At 38.1% G+C, this 17983-nt stretch overlaps 1 protein-coding gene across 3 annotated transcripts in view; it reads right to left on the minus strand.

Annotated features, from left to right (window-relative positions):
* The window catches only part of COG7 (component of oligomeric golgi complex 7), a 79759-nt gene that overhangs the window by 58235 nt on the left and 3541 nt on the right, over nucleotides 1-17983 (minus strand). For all 3 annotated transcript variants that reach the window (XM_036916946.2, XM_036916947.2, XM_036916945.2), the window contains exons 2-4: nucleotides 17277-17425; nucleotides 16854-16970; nucleotides 12081-12249 (exon numbers count right to left, since the gene is read on the minus strand). In XM_036916946.2, coding sequence (XP_036772841.2) covers nucleotides 12081-12249; nucleotides 16854-16970; nucleotides 17277-17425 — 435 coding nt within the window. The remainder of the gene's footprint in view (nucleotides 1-12080; nucleotides 12250-16853; nucleotides 16971-17276; nucleotides 17426-17983) is intronic.

Consider the following 17983-nt stretch of genomic DNA (forward strand, 5'->3'; position numbering starts at 1 on the left):
CTGAACTCATCTCCTTAAGAAAAGGAAAGAAAAGCAAAAATGAAACTCATGGGACTACATCAAACCAAAAAGTTTCTGTACAGCAAAGGACACCATCAATAGAACAAAAAGGCATCCTACAGTATGGGAGAATATATTTGTAAATGACATATCCAACAAGGGGTTAACATCCAAAACATAAAGAACTTACACGCCTCAACACCCCAAAAGTAAATAACCTGATTAACAAATGGGCAGAGGATACGAAGAGACAGTTCGCCAAAGAAGAAATTCAGAAGGCCAACAGACACATGAAAAGATGCTCCACATCACTAATCATCAGGGAAATGCAAATTAAAACCACAATGAGATATCACCTCACACTAGTAAGGATGGCCAGCATCGAAAAGATTAAGAACAACAAATGCTGGTGAGGATGTGGAGAAAGGGGAACCCTCCTACACTGCTGGTGGGAAAGTAAGCTAGTTCAACCATTGTGGAAAGCAATATGGAGGATCCTCAAAAAACTAAAAATAGAAATACCATTTGACCAGGGAATCCCACTCCTTGAAATTTACCCAAAGAATACAACTTCTCAGACTCAAGAAGACATATAGGGGAGAAGCCAAGATGGCAGCGTGAGTAGGGCAGTGGAAATCTCCTCCCAAAACCATATATATTTTTGAAAATACAACAAATACAACTATTCCTAAAAGAGAAAGCAGAAGATACAGTACAACAGCCAGGCTACATCTACATCTGCAATAACTCAGCGCTTCACGAAGGGGGTAAGATACAAACCGCGGCCCGGAGGGACCCGAGCGCACCCCCCCACCCCAGCTCCCGGGCTGGAGGAGAGGAGTTGGAGTGGGAAGGGAGTGGAATCCCAGGACTGCTAAATACCCAGCCCTAGCCATCCGCACTGGGAGCGCAGACACACACTGCATGGTGTGCTGGATATTAGGGAAATTGAACAGTAAAATCTGCGAGCGGGTCCCCACAGTCAGCGCCCCTGGGACAAAAGAAAAGCGAGTGCTTTTTGAAAGTTTAAATGGACAGGGACTTCACAGCTGGACAGAAGCATCCCAGCACACTCAGCCTAGGAGCTGGGAATCCCGGGGAACTCCAGGTGCCCCAGCCCCCTGGGTGGCAGCACAGCTCTGAAGCCCCTCACGGCAATAAACAATCTCCAGCCCATTCCCACTCCAGCGCGGCCCTGCCATAGCAGGGGAGCAGTCTGAGAGTGGCCACGACCACAGCAGCCACCCAGAGCCTCCTCCGCAGCTGCCCAGACAAGACTCAGAGGCCCTGCTGGCCCACAGAGACAGAGGACACCAGGAAAAGGCGCTGAGAGTTGCCATTCTCACAGCAGAGCATACCTGGTGGGCCTGCCACTCCATGCAGGGCTCTGGGCTGCCCCGACAGCTGCCCCGCCCACAGCAGCTCAGGAAATATAACCGGAAGCTGCTCCCCAGGTGCGGGTAACCAGCAGAGGCAGCGAGGAGGGCAAGGCGACCAGCAAACAGGAAGAAACTTTGTTCTCCCAGCTAACACACATGCCAACTGCCCATGACTACCTCTATAGCCATGAAAAGGCAGAAGAATCTGATCAAGTCCAGATTCCCCCAGACAACCCTTGAAAGGGAGCCTGGGGAGATAGATTTCATCAATCTTCATAAAAAAGAACTCAAAACAAAGGTCATAACCATGCTGATGGACCTACAGAGATATATGCAAGAGCTAAAGGATCAAGTTAGGATGGAGGATACAGAAATAAAACAATCTCTGGAAGGACTTAAAAGCAGAATGGATGAGGTGCAAGAGACTGTTAATGGAACAGAAATCAGAGAACAGAAATACAGAGAAGCTGAGGCAGAGAGAGAGAAAAGGATCTCCAGGAATGAAAGAATATTAAGAGAACTGTGTGACCAATCCAAAAGGAACAAAATCTGCATTATATGGGTACCAGAAGAAGAGTGAGAAAAAGGGATAGAAAGTGTCTTTGAAGAAATAATTGCTGAGAACTTCCCCAAACTGGGGGAGGATATAGTTGCTAAGACTACGAAAGAACACAGAACTCCCAACAGAAGGGACCCAAAGAGGACAACACCAAGACACATAATAATTAAATGGCAAAGATCAAGGACAAGGACAGAGTATTAAAGGCAGCCAGAGAGAGAAAAAAGATCACCTATAAAGGAAAACCCATCAGGCTATCATCAGACTTCTCAACAGAAACCTTACAGGCCAGAAGAGAATGGCATGATATATTTAATGCAATGAAACAGAAGGGCCTTGAACCAAGAATACTGCATACAGCATGATTATCATTTAAATATGAAGGAGGGATTAAACAATTCCCAGACAAGCAAAAGTTGAGGGAATTTGCCTCCTACAAACCACCTCTACAGGGTATTTTAAAGGGACTGCTCTAGATGGGAGCACTCCTAAGGCCAAATAGATGTCACCAGAGAAAATAAAATCACAGCAAAGAAAGGAGACCAACCAAATACTAACTAAAGGCAAAAAAAAAAAATCAACTACTCACAAAAGCAGTCAAAAGAAACACAAAAGAGCACAGAATAAAACACCTAAAATATAAAGAATGGAGGAGGAAGAATAAGAAGGGAGAGAAATAAAGAATCATCAGACTGTGTATATAATAGCTTAATAAGCAAGTCAAGTTAGACGGTTAGACAGTAAAGAACCTACCCTTGACCCTTTGGTAACCTCGAATCTAAAGCGTGCAATGGCAATAAATATGTATCTTTCAATAATCACCCTAAATGTAAATGGACTGAATGCACTAATCAAAAGACACAGAGTAACAGAATGGATAAAAAAGCAAGACCCATCTATATGCTGCTTACAAGAGACTCACCTCAAACCTAAAGACATACACGGACTAAAGTCAAGGGGTGGAAAAAGATATTTCATACAAACAATAGGGAGAAAAAAGCAGGTGTTGCAGTACTAGTATCAGAAAAAATAGACTTCAAAACAAGAAACTAACAAGAGATAAAGAAGGATATTACATAATGATAAAGTGATCAGTCCAACAAGAGGATACAACCATTATAAACATATATACACCCAATACAGGAGCACAAACATATGTGAAACAAATACTAACAGAATTAAAGGAGGAAATAGAATGCAATGCATTCATTTTAGGGGACTTCAACACACCACTCACTCCAAAAGATAGATCCACCAGACAGAAAATAAGTAAGGACATAGAGGCACTGAACAACATGCTAGAATAGATGGACCAAACAGAACTCTACACCCAAAAGCAGCAGGATACACATTCTTCTCAAGTGCACATGGAACATCTTCCAGAATAGACCACATAATAGGCCACAAAAAGAACCTCAGTAAATTCAAAAAGATTGAAATTCTACCAACCAACTTCTCAGACCACAAAGGTATAAAACTAGAAATAAATTGTACAAAGAAAGAAAAAGGTTCACAAACACATGGAGGCTTAACAACATGCTCCTAAGTAATCAATGTATCAATGACCAAATTAAAATAGAGATCAAGCAATATATGGAGACAAATGACAACAATAGTACAAAGTCCCAACTTCTGTGGGATGCAGCAAAAGCAGTTCTAAGAGGAAAGTATATAGCAATCCAGGACTATTTAAAGAAGGAAGAACAATCCCAAATGAAAAGTCTAACATCACAATTATTGAAATTGGAAAAAGAAGAACAAATGAGGCCCAAAGTCAGCAGAAGGAGGGACTTAATAAAGATCAGAGAAGAAATACATAAAATTGAGAAAAATAAAACAATAGAAAAAAATCAATGAAACCAAGAGCTGGTTCTTTGAGAAAATAAACAAAATAGATAAACCCTTAGCCAGACTTTTTAAGAGAAAAAGAGAATCAACACACATCAACAGAATTAGAAATGAAAAAGGAAAAATCACGATGGATTCCACAGAAATACAAAGAATCATTAGAGAATGCTATGAGAATCTATATGCTAACAAGCTGGAAAACCTAGAAGAAATGGACAACTTTCCAGAAAAATACAACCTTCCAAGACTGACCAAGGAAGAATCAGAAAATCTAAACAGACCAATTACCAGCAACGAAATTGAAGTGGTAATCAAAAAACTACCCAAGAGCAAAACCCGCAGGCCAGAAGGATTTACTGTGGAATTTTATCAGACATACAGAGAAGACATAATACCCATTCTCCTTAAAGTTTTCCAAAAAATAGAACAGAAGAGAATACTTCCCAACTCATTCTATGAAGCCAGCATCACCCTAATACCAAAACCAGGTAAAGACACCAGAAAAAAAAGAAAATTACAGACCAATATCCCTGATGAACATAGATGCAAAAATACTCAACAAAATATTAGCAAACCAAATTCAAAACTACATCGAAAGGATCATACACCATAACCAAGTGGGATTCATCTCAGGATGCAAGGATGGTACAACATTCAAAAATCCATTAACATCATACACCACATCAACAAAAGAAAGACAAAAATCACATGATCATCTCCATAGATGCTGAAAAAGCAGTTGACAATGTTCAACATCCATTCATGATAAAAACTATCAACAAAATGGGTATAGAGGGCAAGTACCTCCACATAGTAAACGCCATATACTATAAACCCACAGCCAACATCATACTGAACAGCGAGAAGCTGAAAGCTTTTCCTCTGGGTTCTGGAACAAGACAGGGATGCCCAATCTCCCCACTGTTATTCAACATAGTGCTGGAGGTCCTAGCCATGGCAATCAGACAAAACAAAGAAATACAAGGAATCCAGATTGGTAAAGAAGAAGTCAAACTGTCACTATTTGCAGATGACATGATATTGTACATAAAAAACCCTAAAGACTCCACTCCAAAACTACCAGAACTGATATCGGAAAACAGCAAAGTTGCAGGATACAAAATTAATACACAGAAGTCTGTTGCTTTCTTATACACTAACAATGAACTAGCAGAAAGAGAAATCAGGAAAACAATTCCATTCACAATTGCATCAAAAGAATAAAATATCTAAGAATAAACCTAACTAAGGAAGTGAAAGACCTATACCCTGAAAACTACAAGACACTCTGAAGAGAAATTAAAGAGGACACTAACGAATGGAAACTCATCCCACGCTCCTGGCTAGGAAGAATTAATATAGTCAAAATGGCCATCCTGCCTAAAGCAATCTACAGACGCAATCCCTATCAAAATACCAACAGCATTCTTCAGCGAACTGGAACAAATAGTTCTAAAATTCATATGGAATGACCAAAGACCCTGAATAGCCAAAGCAATCCTGAGAAGGAAGAATAAAGTGGGGGGCATCTCGCTCCCCAACTTCAAGTTCTACTACAAAGCCAAAGTAAACAAGACAATTTGGTACTGGCACAAGAACAGAGCCACAGACCAGTGGAACAGAATAGAGACTCCAGACATTAACCCAAGCATATATGGTCAATTAATATATGATAAAGGAGCCATGGACATACAATGGGGAAATGACAGCCTCTTCAACAGCTGGTGTTTGCAAAACTGGACAGCTACATGTAAGAGAATGAAACTGGATCATTGTCTAACCCCATTCACAAAAGTAAACTCGAAATGGATCAAAGACCAGAATGTAAGCCATGAAATCATAAAACTCTGAGAAAAAAACATAGGCAAAAATCTCTTGGACATGAACATGAGCGACTTCTCCATGAACATATCTCCCCAGGCAAGGGAAACAAAAGCAAAAATGAACAAGTGGGACTACATCAAGCTAAAAAGCTTCTGTACAGCAAAGGACACCACCAATAGAACAAAAAGGTATCCTACAGTATGGGAGAATATATTCATAAATGACAGATCCAATAAAGGGTTGACATCCAAAATATATAAAGAGCTCACACACCCCAACAAACATAAAGCAAATAATCCAATTAAAATATGGGCAGAGGAGCTGAACAGACAGTTCTCCAAAGAAGAAATTCAGATAGCTAACATACACATGGAAAGATGTTCCACATCACTAGTCATCAGAGAAATGCAAATTAAAATGAGATAGCACCTCACACCAGTAAGGATCGCCACCATCCAAAAGACAAACAACAACAAATGTTGGCGAGGTTGTGGAGAAAGGGGAACCCTCCTACAATGCTGGTGGGAATGTAAACTAGTTCAACCATTGTGGAAAGCAGTGTGGAGGTTCCTCAAAAATCTCAAAATAGAAATACCATTTGACCCAGAATTCCACTTCTTGGAATTTACCCTAAGAATGCAGCAGCCCTGTTTGAAAAAGATATATGCACCCCTATGTTTATCGCAACAGTATTTACAATAGCCAAGAAATGGAAGCAACCTAAGTGTCCATCAGTACATGAACAGATAAAGAAGATGTGGTGCATATACACAATGGAATACTATTTAGCCATAAGAAGAAAACAAATCCTACCATTTGCAACAACATGGATCGAGCTAGAGGGTATTATGCTCAGTGAAATAAGCCAGGTGGAGAAAGACAAGTACCAAATGATTTCACTCATACGTGGAGTATAAAAACAAAGAAAAAACTGAAGGAACAAAAGAACACCAGAAACAAAGAACCCAAGAATGGACTAACAGTTACCAAAGGGAAAGGGACATATGAGTGAAATCATTTGGTACTTGTCTTTCTCCGCCTGGCTTATTTCACTGAGCATAATACCCTCTAGCTCGATCCATGTTGTTGCAAAGGGTAGGACTTGTGTTCTTCTTATGGCTGAATAATATTCCATTGTGTATATGTACCACATCTTCTTTATCCGTTCATGTACTGATGGACATTTAGGTTGCTTCCATTTCTTAACTATTATAAACAGTGCTGCAATAAACATAGGGTGCATATGTCTTTTTCAAACTGGGCTGCTGCATTCTTAGGGTAAATTCCTAGAAGTGGAATTCTGGGTCAAATGGTATTTCTATTTTGAGCTTTTTGAGAAACCTCCATATTGCTTTCCACAATGGTTGAACTAATTTACATTCCCACCAGCAGTGTAGGAGGGTTCCCCTTTCTCCACAACCTTGCCAACATTTGTTGTTGTTTGTCTTTTGGATGGTGGCGATCCTTACTGGTGTGAGGTGATATCTCAACCCCTGTTTACTGTAGCACTTTTTACAGTAGCCAAGATATGGAAGCAACCTAAGTGTCCATCAGTAGATGAATGGATAAAGAAGATGTGGTACATATACACAATGGAATACTATTCAGCCATAAGGAAGAAACAAATCCTACCATTTGCAACAACATGGATGGAGCTGGAGGACATTATGCTCAGTGAAATAAGCCAGCAGAGAAAGACAGGTGCCAAATGATTTCCCTCATTTGTGGAATATAACAACAAAACAAAACTGAAGGAACAAAATAGCAGCAGACTCAGAGACTCCAAGAAGGAACTAGTGGTTACCAAAGGGTAGTGGCGTGGTAGGGTGTGTGGGGAGGGAGGGAGAAGGGAATTGAGGGGTAGTATGTTTAGTACACATGGTGTGGGGGATCACGTGGAAAATAGAGTAGTAGAGAGAAGGCAAATAGTGAATCTGTGGCATCTTACTACACTGATGGACAGTGATTGCATTGGGGTATGGGTGGGGACTTGATAATATGGGTAAATGTAGTAACCACATTGTTTTTTCATGTGAAACCTTCGTAAGAGGGTATATCAATAATACTTTAATAAAGAATTAAAAAAAGAAAACAATTCCACTTTACAATTGCATAAAAAAAGAACAAAATACTTAGGAATAAATGTAACCAACGAGCTGAAAGACTCCTACACTGAAAACAACAAAACACTCCTCAAAAAAATTAAAGAAGATGCATATAAATAGACATCCCATGTTCATGCATTAGAAGATTTAATATTAAGATGATAATACTATGCACAGCAATCTACAGGGTCAATGCAATCCCGATCAAAAACCCAGTGGTGTTTCCCCAAGAAACCAAAAAAAAAAAACCATCCTAAAAGACATATAGAATTTTAAGAGACCCAAATAGCCAAAACAATCTTGAAAATGGATGACATTGGTGGTCTCACACTTCCCGATTTCCAAACTTACTACAAAGATACAGTAATAAAAATAGTGTGGTACTGGCATAAGAACAGACATAAGGATGAATGGAAGAAAAGAGAGAACCAGAAATAAGCCTTCACATATATGGTCAAACGACTTTCAAATAGAGTGCCAAAACCATTCAATGGGAAAAATAGTCTTTTCAACAAAGAGTTCTGGGAAAACTGGATATCCATATACAAACAGAGAAGTTGTACTCTTACCTTACATCATATACAAAAATTTATTTAAAATGGATCAAAGACCTAAATGTAAAAGCTAAAACTATAAAACCTTTATAAGAAAATGGGAAAATCCTCATGACATTGGATTTGGCAATAGTTTATTAAGTATGATGCCAAAAGCACAGGCAATAAAAGAAAAACTGAAAAGCTGGACTATATAAAAATAAAAAGCTTGTGCATCAAAGGATGCATAAACTGAGAAGACAACCCACAGAATGGGAAAAAAATATATATAAATTTTAAAATCATATATCCAATCAAGGATTAATATCCAGCATAGTGAACTCCTACAACCCAACAATAAAAAACAAATAACCTGATTTTAAAGTGGGCAAAGGATTTGAACAGACATTTCTCCAAAGATATATAGATGACCAGTGAGATAGAAAATATATTCAACTTCATTAATTATGGAAATGCAAATCAAAATCACAATGAGATACCACTACACACCCATTAGGATGGCTAGTACAAAAAAAAACAGAACAACATGTGTTGGGAAGGATATGGAGAAATTGTTATTCCTGTACATTGCTGGTAGGCATGGGAAATGGTGTAACTTCTATGGAAAACATTATAATGGAGCCTCAAAAAATTACAAGTAGATTTATGATCCAGGAATTCTACTTCTTGGTATATACCCAAAAGAACTGAAAGCTGGGACTCAAACAAGTACTTGTACACTCATGTTCACAGCAACATTATTCATGACAATCAAATGGTGGAAACAACTCAAGTGACCAATGATGGGTGAATGGGTAAACAAATGGTGGGGTATACATAAATGGAATATTACTCAGCCTTAAAAAGGAAGGGAATTCTGACACATGCTACAACATGGATGAACCTTGAAGATACATGCCAGGTATAATAAGTAATCACAAAATGACAAATACTGTGTGATTTCACTTGTATGAAATACCTGCATCGTCAAATTCATAGAGACAGAAAGTGGAATGATGGCTGCCAGGAGCTAGTGGGAAGAAGGAACAGGCAGTTAATGTTTAATGAGTATAGAATTTCAGCTGAGGAAGATGAAGAGCATTCTGGCAATGGAGGGGGTGATGGCTGCACAACAATATGAATGTACTTAATGCCACTGAACTGTATACTTAAAAACAGTTAGAATGGTAAATTTTTATGTTATGTGTATTTTACCACAATTTAAAAAAACTTATTTTAAAAGAGAGAGCACTTCAAAGATTTACCCTAGGGAAGAGAAGAAAGTTTTAGGCTACAACTGCTTCACACTCTAAAGGAAATTACACAAGGTATATATGTTTTCTTTAACAGGACCCAAAGCATCACAATGAGATATAAAGGCAGGCTGGGAGAGCTAAGGAAAATAAATTAGGAAGCAAATAATGCTATTACAAAAATTAAAAATTAATTAGAAAAATAAAGAGCAGAATACTTTAGAAAGTGCTATTGGTGAATGGAAGGCAACCTTTTGAAAAACAGACTATGAGAAGAGTTAACAAATAGGCAAAGTAGATCAGACAGAACATGAAATACATGGAGAGGAAAAGGAGAGCCAGTGCACAGAGAGATGGCTGATGTTCTCAGAGACAGAAAACAAAACAAGTGGAACAGAAAAAATTTTTAAAGAAATTTTTTAGAAATGAAGAGAGATATGAATCAGCAATAAAAAGAGCTTGTGCTATGTTCCAGAAAAAGTTTTAAATTTTCAAAACTGAAAAATAACCTAGTGAAATAACTAAACTGCCAGGTAAAAGAATCTTATGAGCTAGGAGGCCAAATTGCCAGCTGCTTTTGTAATAAAGTTTTACTGGGACACAGTGAAGCCCATTCATTTACATAAGGGCTGCCATGTGACAACTGCAGTTAAGTATTTGTGATAGAAACTATATGGCCCACAAAGCCCATTATTTACCAACTGGCCTTTTAGAGAAAATGTTTGCCAACCTCTGTTTTGACTATTCAAGGAAAAGAAATCAACTACCTATAGCAGAAAAACTAAGCAGGCTAGTCTCACACTCATCAGCAGAATATAGTTGGCAGAAGACAAGGAAGCAAGGTTTCTAGAATTCTGAAGGAAAAATAGCATGATCCAAGAATTCCAAAAGAATTGTAGTTTTCTCTAAGTAAAAGCAATAGAAAGACATTCTTTACTATATAAATACTATAGATACATATATATAATACCCATGCCCTTCCTGAGAAAAAATAATCTACTTGGAAACAATCTTGCTAATGAAGAGAAGCCTTAAAATGAACAATTAACAGATGGGGAAGATGTGGGATGAAAGTTCAGAAGTGTATATTGAATCCATTTAAACATGATATTAAGCATAAATAGCCATGGCAATTATTGGTTATAAAACAGTTATGTAAAAGTAAAATATAAAACACAAAAAAATCTTATAATGCCTAAAATTTTAGAGAGAAAAGCTATGTGATAAAAAAATGAATAATTTGATAGTATACCGTAATAAAAATTCTGGACTACACAATATTCTAGAATGTGGCAGGGGGAGAGGGAAGGATAGGGACAGAAAGAGGAGTTTAAATACACTATTCAAAGGGAGTCAGATATTGTTTCACTTTTGAGGTTGATAAATTAAGAAGTTTAGTTTATTATTTGAAGTCATAAATCACTAAAAAAGCTAAAATCAAGTTAAATTTCTTCCAAATCATCTGTGAGAAAAAAACACAAAGAAAACATATATGTGTAGCAAAATATAGTGGTCAAAAGAAACAGAAACACAAAGCAGAAAATATAAAAATAGAAACATACAAGACTGAAAATTTCTGTTAAAAAGTCAAAATTCAACCATATGCCACCTCCAATAGACAAGTCAAAAATAAAACAGCTCAGAAAGTTTGAAGGTGAAAAGGAAATGGACAAAGACTAAAGCAAATACAGACAAAAAAAAAGGCAGAGGTCATAATAATCCAAATTGAACTGTAGACAGGAAGCATTCAATGGAGCCATGGCAATATTTGATAAAAATGTTACTTAAATCCTAATAGAGTAGTAAGAAAGAATGAAATCTCCCCAATTACTTTTGTGAAGCCAACACAATCATGATAACAAAAGCTGACAAAGATACTTGCTAATGGTATCTCAATAAAAAAATTTCAAATAAAATATCAGCAAATATCCAATAGTACATTCTCACACACACACACACACACACACACACACACACACACACACACACACACACACAGACACCCTGCAAATAAGTGGGGCTTGTTCTTGAATTGCAAGAATAATACACAATCTTAGGAACGCTATTAATATGATTTGGTCCTACTAGTAGTCAGAGGAAATAAAAATAACAGTTGGTAAGGATCAAAACTCAACAAATGATACATTTGTACATTTCCCTAAATGTGCATTTCACCTAAAACAAAATGCATTATAAACAAATACTGAACTCTAGTTACTGATATGAATGGTAAAGTGTTTAGGAGTGAAATGTACTGATGTGTACAAGTTAGTTTGAAATACATCAAAAACATAAAAGGGATGGATGTAGAAATGGACAGATGAGTAGATACGGGATAAAACAAATGTGGAAAATGCAAAATGCTAATACTAGGATCTAGATGGTGTGTTACTTCTACAGTTATTTCAACTTTTCAGTATGTTTGAAAATTTTCATATAAAATACTGAAAAAAAGGCAATCGTTATAAAGTTTACAGATTTACTTCCATCTACATAATTTAATTCTGAAGACTGAAGACTCAGAAAGCCTTATCTTTGTGAAGAGGTATACACAGAAATGAGAAACAGCCAGCACTCACCTACAGACTGAGAGGTGAATGCTGCAACAATCTGGGTGCTGGCCAAGGTCTCCAGCCTGTTCTTCAATGCCTCCAAGTGCACACACTTTTCAGTGTAATCCAGTGTATCAACAAGCATGGTTAAGCTGTTCTGCATACCTGTTAGCTTGGCAGAAATCACAGCTATGTCCTATAAGAAGACCAGAATAGAGGATATTTATTTTCAAAGACCCCTCAGCTCCTTCAATTAAGAATGGACAAAACACAAGAAAAGGCAATTCATAAAATAAGAAAATGGCCCATAAACATATTATGTTCAATATTATTAGTACTCAAATAAATGCAAATTAAAACAAGAAAGTGCCATTTTCCTCCTAAAAAATTAGAAAAACTTTTGGAAAATTATAATAGCTATTGTTGGTGAGGGTGTGAAGAAAAAAGTCTGTCTGGATTCATAAATGTATACTGTCTTTCTGGAAGGCAATTCAGCAGTATGCATCAAGAGCCTTAAAAATAATCACATCTTCTGACTTGCTATTTCCTCTTCTAGAAATTTCTCCTAAGGAAATAATCAGAGGGACACAGAGATATTAATGCATTATAATTTGCTAATGTGATTTTAGTGTTGTAATAGCAAACACCTGGAAGCAACCTTAATCTTCCATAATAATAAATAAAATATAAATCATGGATCACTCATAATGACATGTGGGATATTGTACAGCCATTCAAAATCATGCTTTTGAAAAGTATTATCACATAGCAAAATACTTACAATTTACTATTAAAATAAACAAGATAAAAAACACATAGACACTAGAATATATATGAATGTCTATATATTTGTAATACATGCATAGGTACAAAATATGTAAGTACAAATACATAGAAAAATACCTATAGACATAAAAAACCACATTAGTAGGGCATAGGAATCAGAATCATTTGTTCTCCCCCTTGCATTTTCCTGAACTTTACAAGTCTTCTAAGACACAGAGACTTTCAGCTTATAATTAGAAAAACAAATGCTATTTTAAAAAATGAATTATCAAAAAACCCCAACAAAGATCCACGCACTGCTACAGCTGTAGATGCACTCATCCCACCAGCTCCTGGACTTGCCATGGGAATGAAGGAGATATCTAAGCTGGCCTGTGCATACAGTAAAACAACAAATTTGACTGGATCTATACTGTTGGAACTCAACCAAGAATTAGGAGAAGTGCAAATTGTAGCGCTCCAAAATCTTACAACTACAGACTATTTACTGTTAAAAGAACATAAGGGATGTGAAAATTCCCCAGGAATGGGTTGTTTTAATTTGTCTGATTTCTCTCAGACTGTTCAAGTTCGGTTGGACAATATCCACCATATCATAGATAAGTTTTCACAAATGCCTAAGGTGCCTAACTGGTTTTCTTGGTTTCACTGGAGATGGCTGGTAATTACAGATATGCTTTGGTTATGTAACTATACTCCTATTATGTTAATGTGTGTGCACAATTTAAGTAGTAGCTTAAAACCTATACATGCTGAAGTTACTCTACAAGAAGATATGTCAAAGAAATAATCAATCTTCCCATGTTTTCTTCTGCCTGCTACTTCTATAGCTTTTCTTCTTCCTTCCTAATTACAACCCTTAAATAGAATTTGTGCCTCATATCAAATTTACCGAGTATCATAATTCTTCCAAGTGGTAAAGATACCTCAAGACAAATGCTCGGCATAGAAGCTACAGGGCATAAATATGCAAAGAAATAAAAAGCTAACCATTTCAAACAATAAGGCTTCTCTCTCACTTTACATTTCCCTGTATGGCCCCGGAAGATGACTGGTTAGCCAGAGACGGGTAAGATTCCTCAAGGGAGGAACAACCTAAGACAGGCACAGTCGCAGGGGGGTCATCAGGTGAGAAATTGGGGATCAACAGAGGTGAGGCTTAGAACCTCACCACCCCTGTTCTGAGAGAAATCTTCTGCATACGTGGATGTTTTATTGCCCTTGTCTAGCTTGGATTAACACATAGTCTACAGGCACACACCTGATCATCTACATTTGCTCCCTTACAACACTAAACTATGTTTTCTACCTTTATCTTGTATCTATCTACCACTTCAGCATTTTATTAAAAATAATAATAATAAAGAGAGAAATGTGGTATCCACATATAAATCAAGTATAAAAATCAAATGAGTATTCATATTTGAACTGACTGTTTATAGTTCATAATGCATGAGCAAAACTGAAAGTTTCTGTGATGACTGCCCTTGTACTGTTCACTATGTAACTTATTCACTATGTAAGAATTTGTTCTCCATGTAAGAACTTGTTTGTTATGCCTCAGAAGATTGGAGACTGATGAAAATTAGGCTTGGGGTGGATTAATGATTGTGTATTGAGCATTGACTCCCCTATACAGAATTTTATTGTTGTTAACAACCATTTGATCAATAAATATGAGAGATGCCCTCACAAAAAAAAAAAAAAAAGTACACACTTCCAATGGTAAAATAAATAAGTAACCGGGATGTAATGTATAGCATAAGGAATATAGTCAAGATATTGTAACAGCTTGGTATGGTGATAGCTGGTACCTAGAATTGTCATGTATATAAATGTTGAATCACTATGTTGTACACCTGAAACTAATGTAATGTAATACTGTGTGTCAACTACCCTTCAATAAAAAATAATTATCTACAAAAAAAAAAAAAAAAAAGAATTAAAAATGTAGTGCTAACTGTACTTCATCTCAGCATCTAATAGGTGTCAATGACATAGCAAACCTTGCATTAGATCTCTGAGACACAAAGACAAGGAAGGTCACATTGAAGCCCCTGAGCTCACAAGGTACTGGGACAGAAAGATCACAACACAACTGAAGAAGCAGGAACACAAGTGAGGGGGTGATTTATTTTGCCTACAAGAGGTGTGGAGCCAGCAGGGGGGAGCTGTGAGAGGTGGTGACACTGCTGGACTTGAGGGGCAGTAGGGGTTACTCTGCCGTAAGCAAAGGAGAGGAAAGATAGTACAGGCAGAGAACTAAGGCAGGAAATGACATCTGGGGCAGCCACAAGCTGGAAATCACACAGAGGCAGCAGCAGAGAAAACACTGAGAAGGAAGGCTGCATGGAGCCCTGCTGTGGAAAATGGGCTGCACAACTTAGTAGTGGGCTTAGAATTTCATCCAGCAGAAAATGGGAATCGTTAAGATAAAATGGGGCGTGTGGGGAAGGGACAGGGAAATGACATGTGCCAATCAATGCTTTACAAGGTCCCCTGGTCACATGTGGAAGATCAATTGAGGGCAGAACGGACTCGGTGGCAAGGAGACCGACAGATGTTTGCTGCAAAGGCCTAGGAGCACTATGACTAGAAAGCACAAATAGAGAGGTGGCAGGGGGCTAAAGGACAGACACCTCAAGGGGAAGATGGGAAGGATGTGGAGAGGGAGTGGGTAGGGACTGCAGAGGTTCCTAGCCTAGACACTTGAATGGAAAAATGCTACCATTAACTAAGATAGGAAGGACAAGTGGGGAGTGGCTTTAGACAGAAATAATGAATTCAGTATTCGAAGTGCCCAGGGGGAGTTCAGCTGGATACATTCGGTCTCATGGGCAGTTAGTTCTGAATATCAGGATAGCTGGGAGGAGAAAAACAAGATTTAGAACTTTCAGCTGATTAACTTTAGTAGTATACTACTATTAAAACCAGAGACCGTATTTAAATAGATTCTCTCTCATACACATGTGCCAGGGACTCAGTAAGATTTGCAGCTTACATCTATGAAGCCTGGATCCATTACCTTGTCAAGCACCCTGATGGGCTCTGAAACAGAATGGGAATGAGTGTGGCTCTACTGTACTTAAAGATAATGATAACTGACATACAATAACAGGTTGTTGTGTGAAAAAACAACGCACAGCAGCGTTTGCAACGTGCTACCATTTGTAGGACAAAAGGGCAGGGAACCTATATATGTATGTTTCTGGAAGAACAGGCATACAGTTGATAACAGGGTTTGAATTTAGAAGGAAATTAGAGGATTGAGGGCTGGGAGGGGAGGGTTAGGGTTAAAAGAAAGACATTTTTCACTGTTTTCACATGTTTATTCCTGTTCACTACATTTTTTCCCACATTATATTGATAACTTTTAAAGAAACTTTTAGGAGTTTTTAAAACTAGCAAAAGAGATGATAGTTCATTTTGCTTCACAACTGAAAAAACTTTTCATAAAACATCTCGTAATATCTTTGTATGTTGATAGTAACTATACTTACTGTATAATAAATACTATAAATACTATAAATACTGTGTGAGCATTTAATAATGTAGATGACTGTCAAATCACTATGCTGTGTACACCAGAAATATAATACTGTATATCAACTATACCTCAATTAACAAAAAAAGACATCATCTCACTTCATCCCTACAGCCAGGTATCAAAAGTATTGTCATCTTCCCCTGGAGCCAGGTACAATTAAATAACTAACCAAGGTCCCACAATGTATGACCCATGTCCGATGTTCTCATTTATTCCATTTTCTCTGCCTTTCTTATTGAGGCTTCTCCTGAATGCTCTCTGTGGCTAAAGGCTCCAGTCAAGCACAGAGTGCAAACTTAAGAAGGTGGAAATACAGCAATTTCAGATCTCCCCTACCTCAGCCTGAAGGTTTCCACAATTTTTACTATCCCTTATGGTTTCGAGTAAATGGTTCTGGCATTTGTTTCTCTAAACCTCAAGTTCCTGCCTAACCAGACAGCAGAACATCCCCTAAACAAGAAACCTACTTGAGTCTTAAATGTCTCCTCAATATCTGCACTCAGGGTGCTCCACTTGTCAGCTTCTTGAAGTGACTCTGCAGCAAGCTGCATTCTGGACTTCACCTGGTCAATTTCCACCAACACCTAAAAGAGAAAAGAGATCCCAAGCTAAGCACACGGCAGCTCCTTTTTCTCTACCTCCCACCAGTGATTTGAAACCTAAGCACCATGTAGCAAGCTTCTGTCCTTATGGAGCTTCTGTCCCCCTTACCACATCAATCACGTGACTAAATTGTTCAACGGGTGCTGAAATGAGATGCCTAAACTAAGGGAACCAAGCAAAGGGTATTCAAGTGCTGGGTAGAATTTTGGTTAGAGTCAGCCTCCCGCTCTGAGAGTAAACACCTTTCCAAATACAAGCATCAACATTTAGGCCAGTAGCCAAAATACCTGCATTGACTGAGATGTGTTCTGTTCAAATTTTTTAATGTCTTCCTTGACAAGAATCATTTGTTCTTTCAGAAAAGATGCCTCCTGTTTAAGAGCTTCGACGTCACGGAGCACTTTGGGCATGTTCTGAAGAGCCTGGTGACTTGTTTCTGTAGCAAGAACCCAAGAAAAAAAGATGAACAATCAGACCAGTCACCATGAACAATGTGAACACATCAGATGACAGGAAGGAAATCTCCCCCACAGTACTACCAGCCACACGGTTTCTTGAGCCTGTGGCAAGTGGAGTATGAGGTGGGGCAGCCTCTTCCAGGGCCATGTCCTCCAGAGGGATGGGTGAGAACCATGTGAATTAACAAGGAATAACCATCAACCCGACCCATCATCAACAGTGTTCCCCCACTGAGTTAGACTGTAACTCCCTTTGTGAGGCAGAAAAATGGTGTGAATGCCAGCTATGTGCTAGGCGCTTTTACATACAATATTTGACTTAATGTCCATAGTAATCATTAGCAGCCACCTCTTAGAAATTAGAAAACTGAGGCTCAAAGAGATTGAGTAACCTACCCAAGATTTCACAGAGCTGAAACCAAGCCTTACGTAAGTCTGGTCCCAACATCTGTTTCTGTGGTCTTTTCAAAATAAAGTTGGCCAACCACCAGCACCAGCTGGAGTGAGTTAAAATGCAGGTGTGTTCTTTGTCTTCT

This window comes from Manis pentadactyla, chromosome 10 (genome assembly GCF_030020395.1).
Source record: "Manis pentadactyla isolate mManPen7 chromosome 10, mManPen7.hap1, whole genome shotgun sequence".
In the NCBI taxonomy this organism is placed as follows: Eukaryota; Metazoa; Chordata; class Mammalia; order Pholidota; family Manidae; genus Manis; species Manis pentadactyla.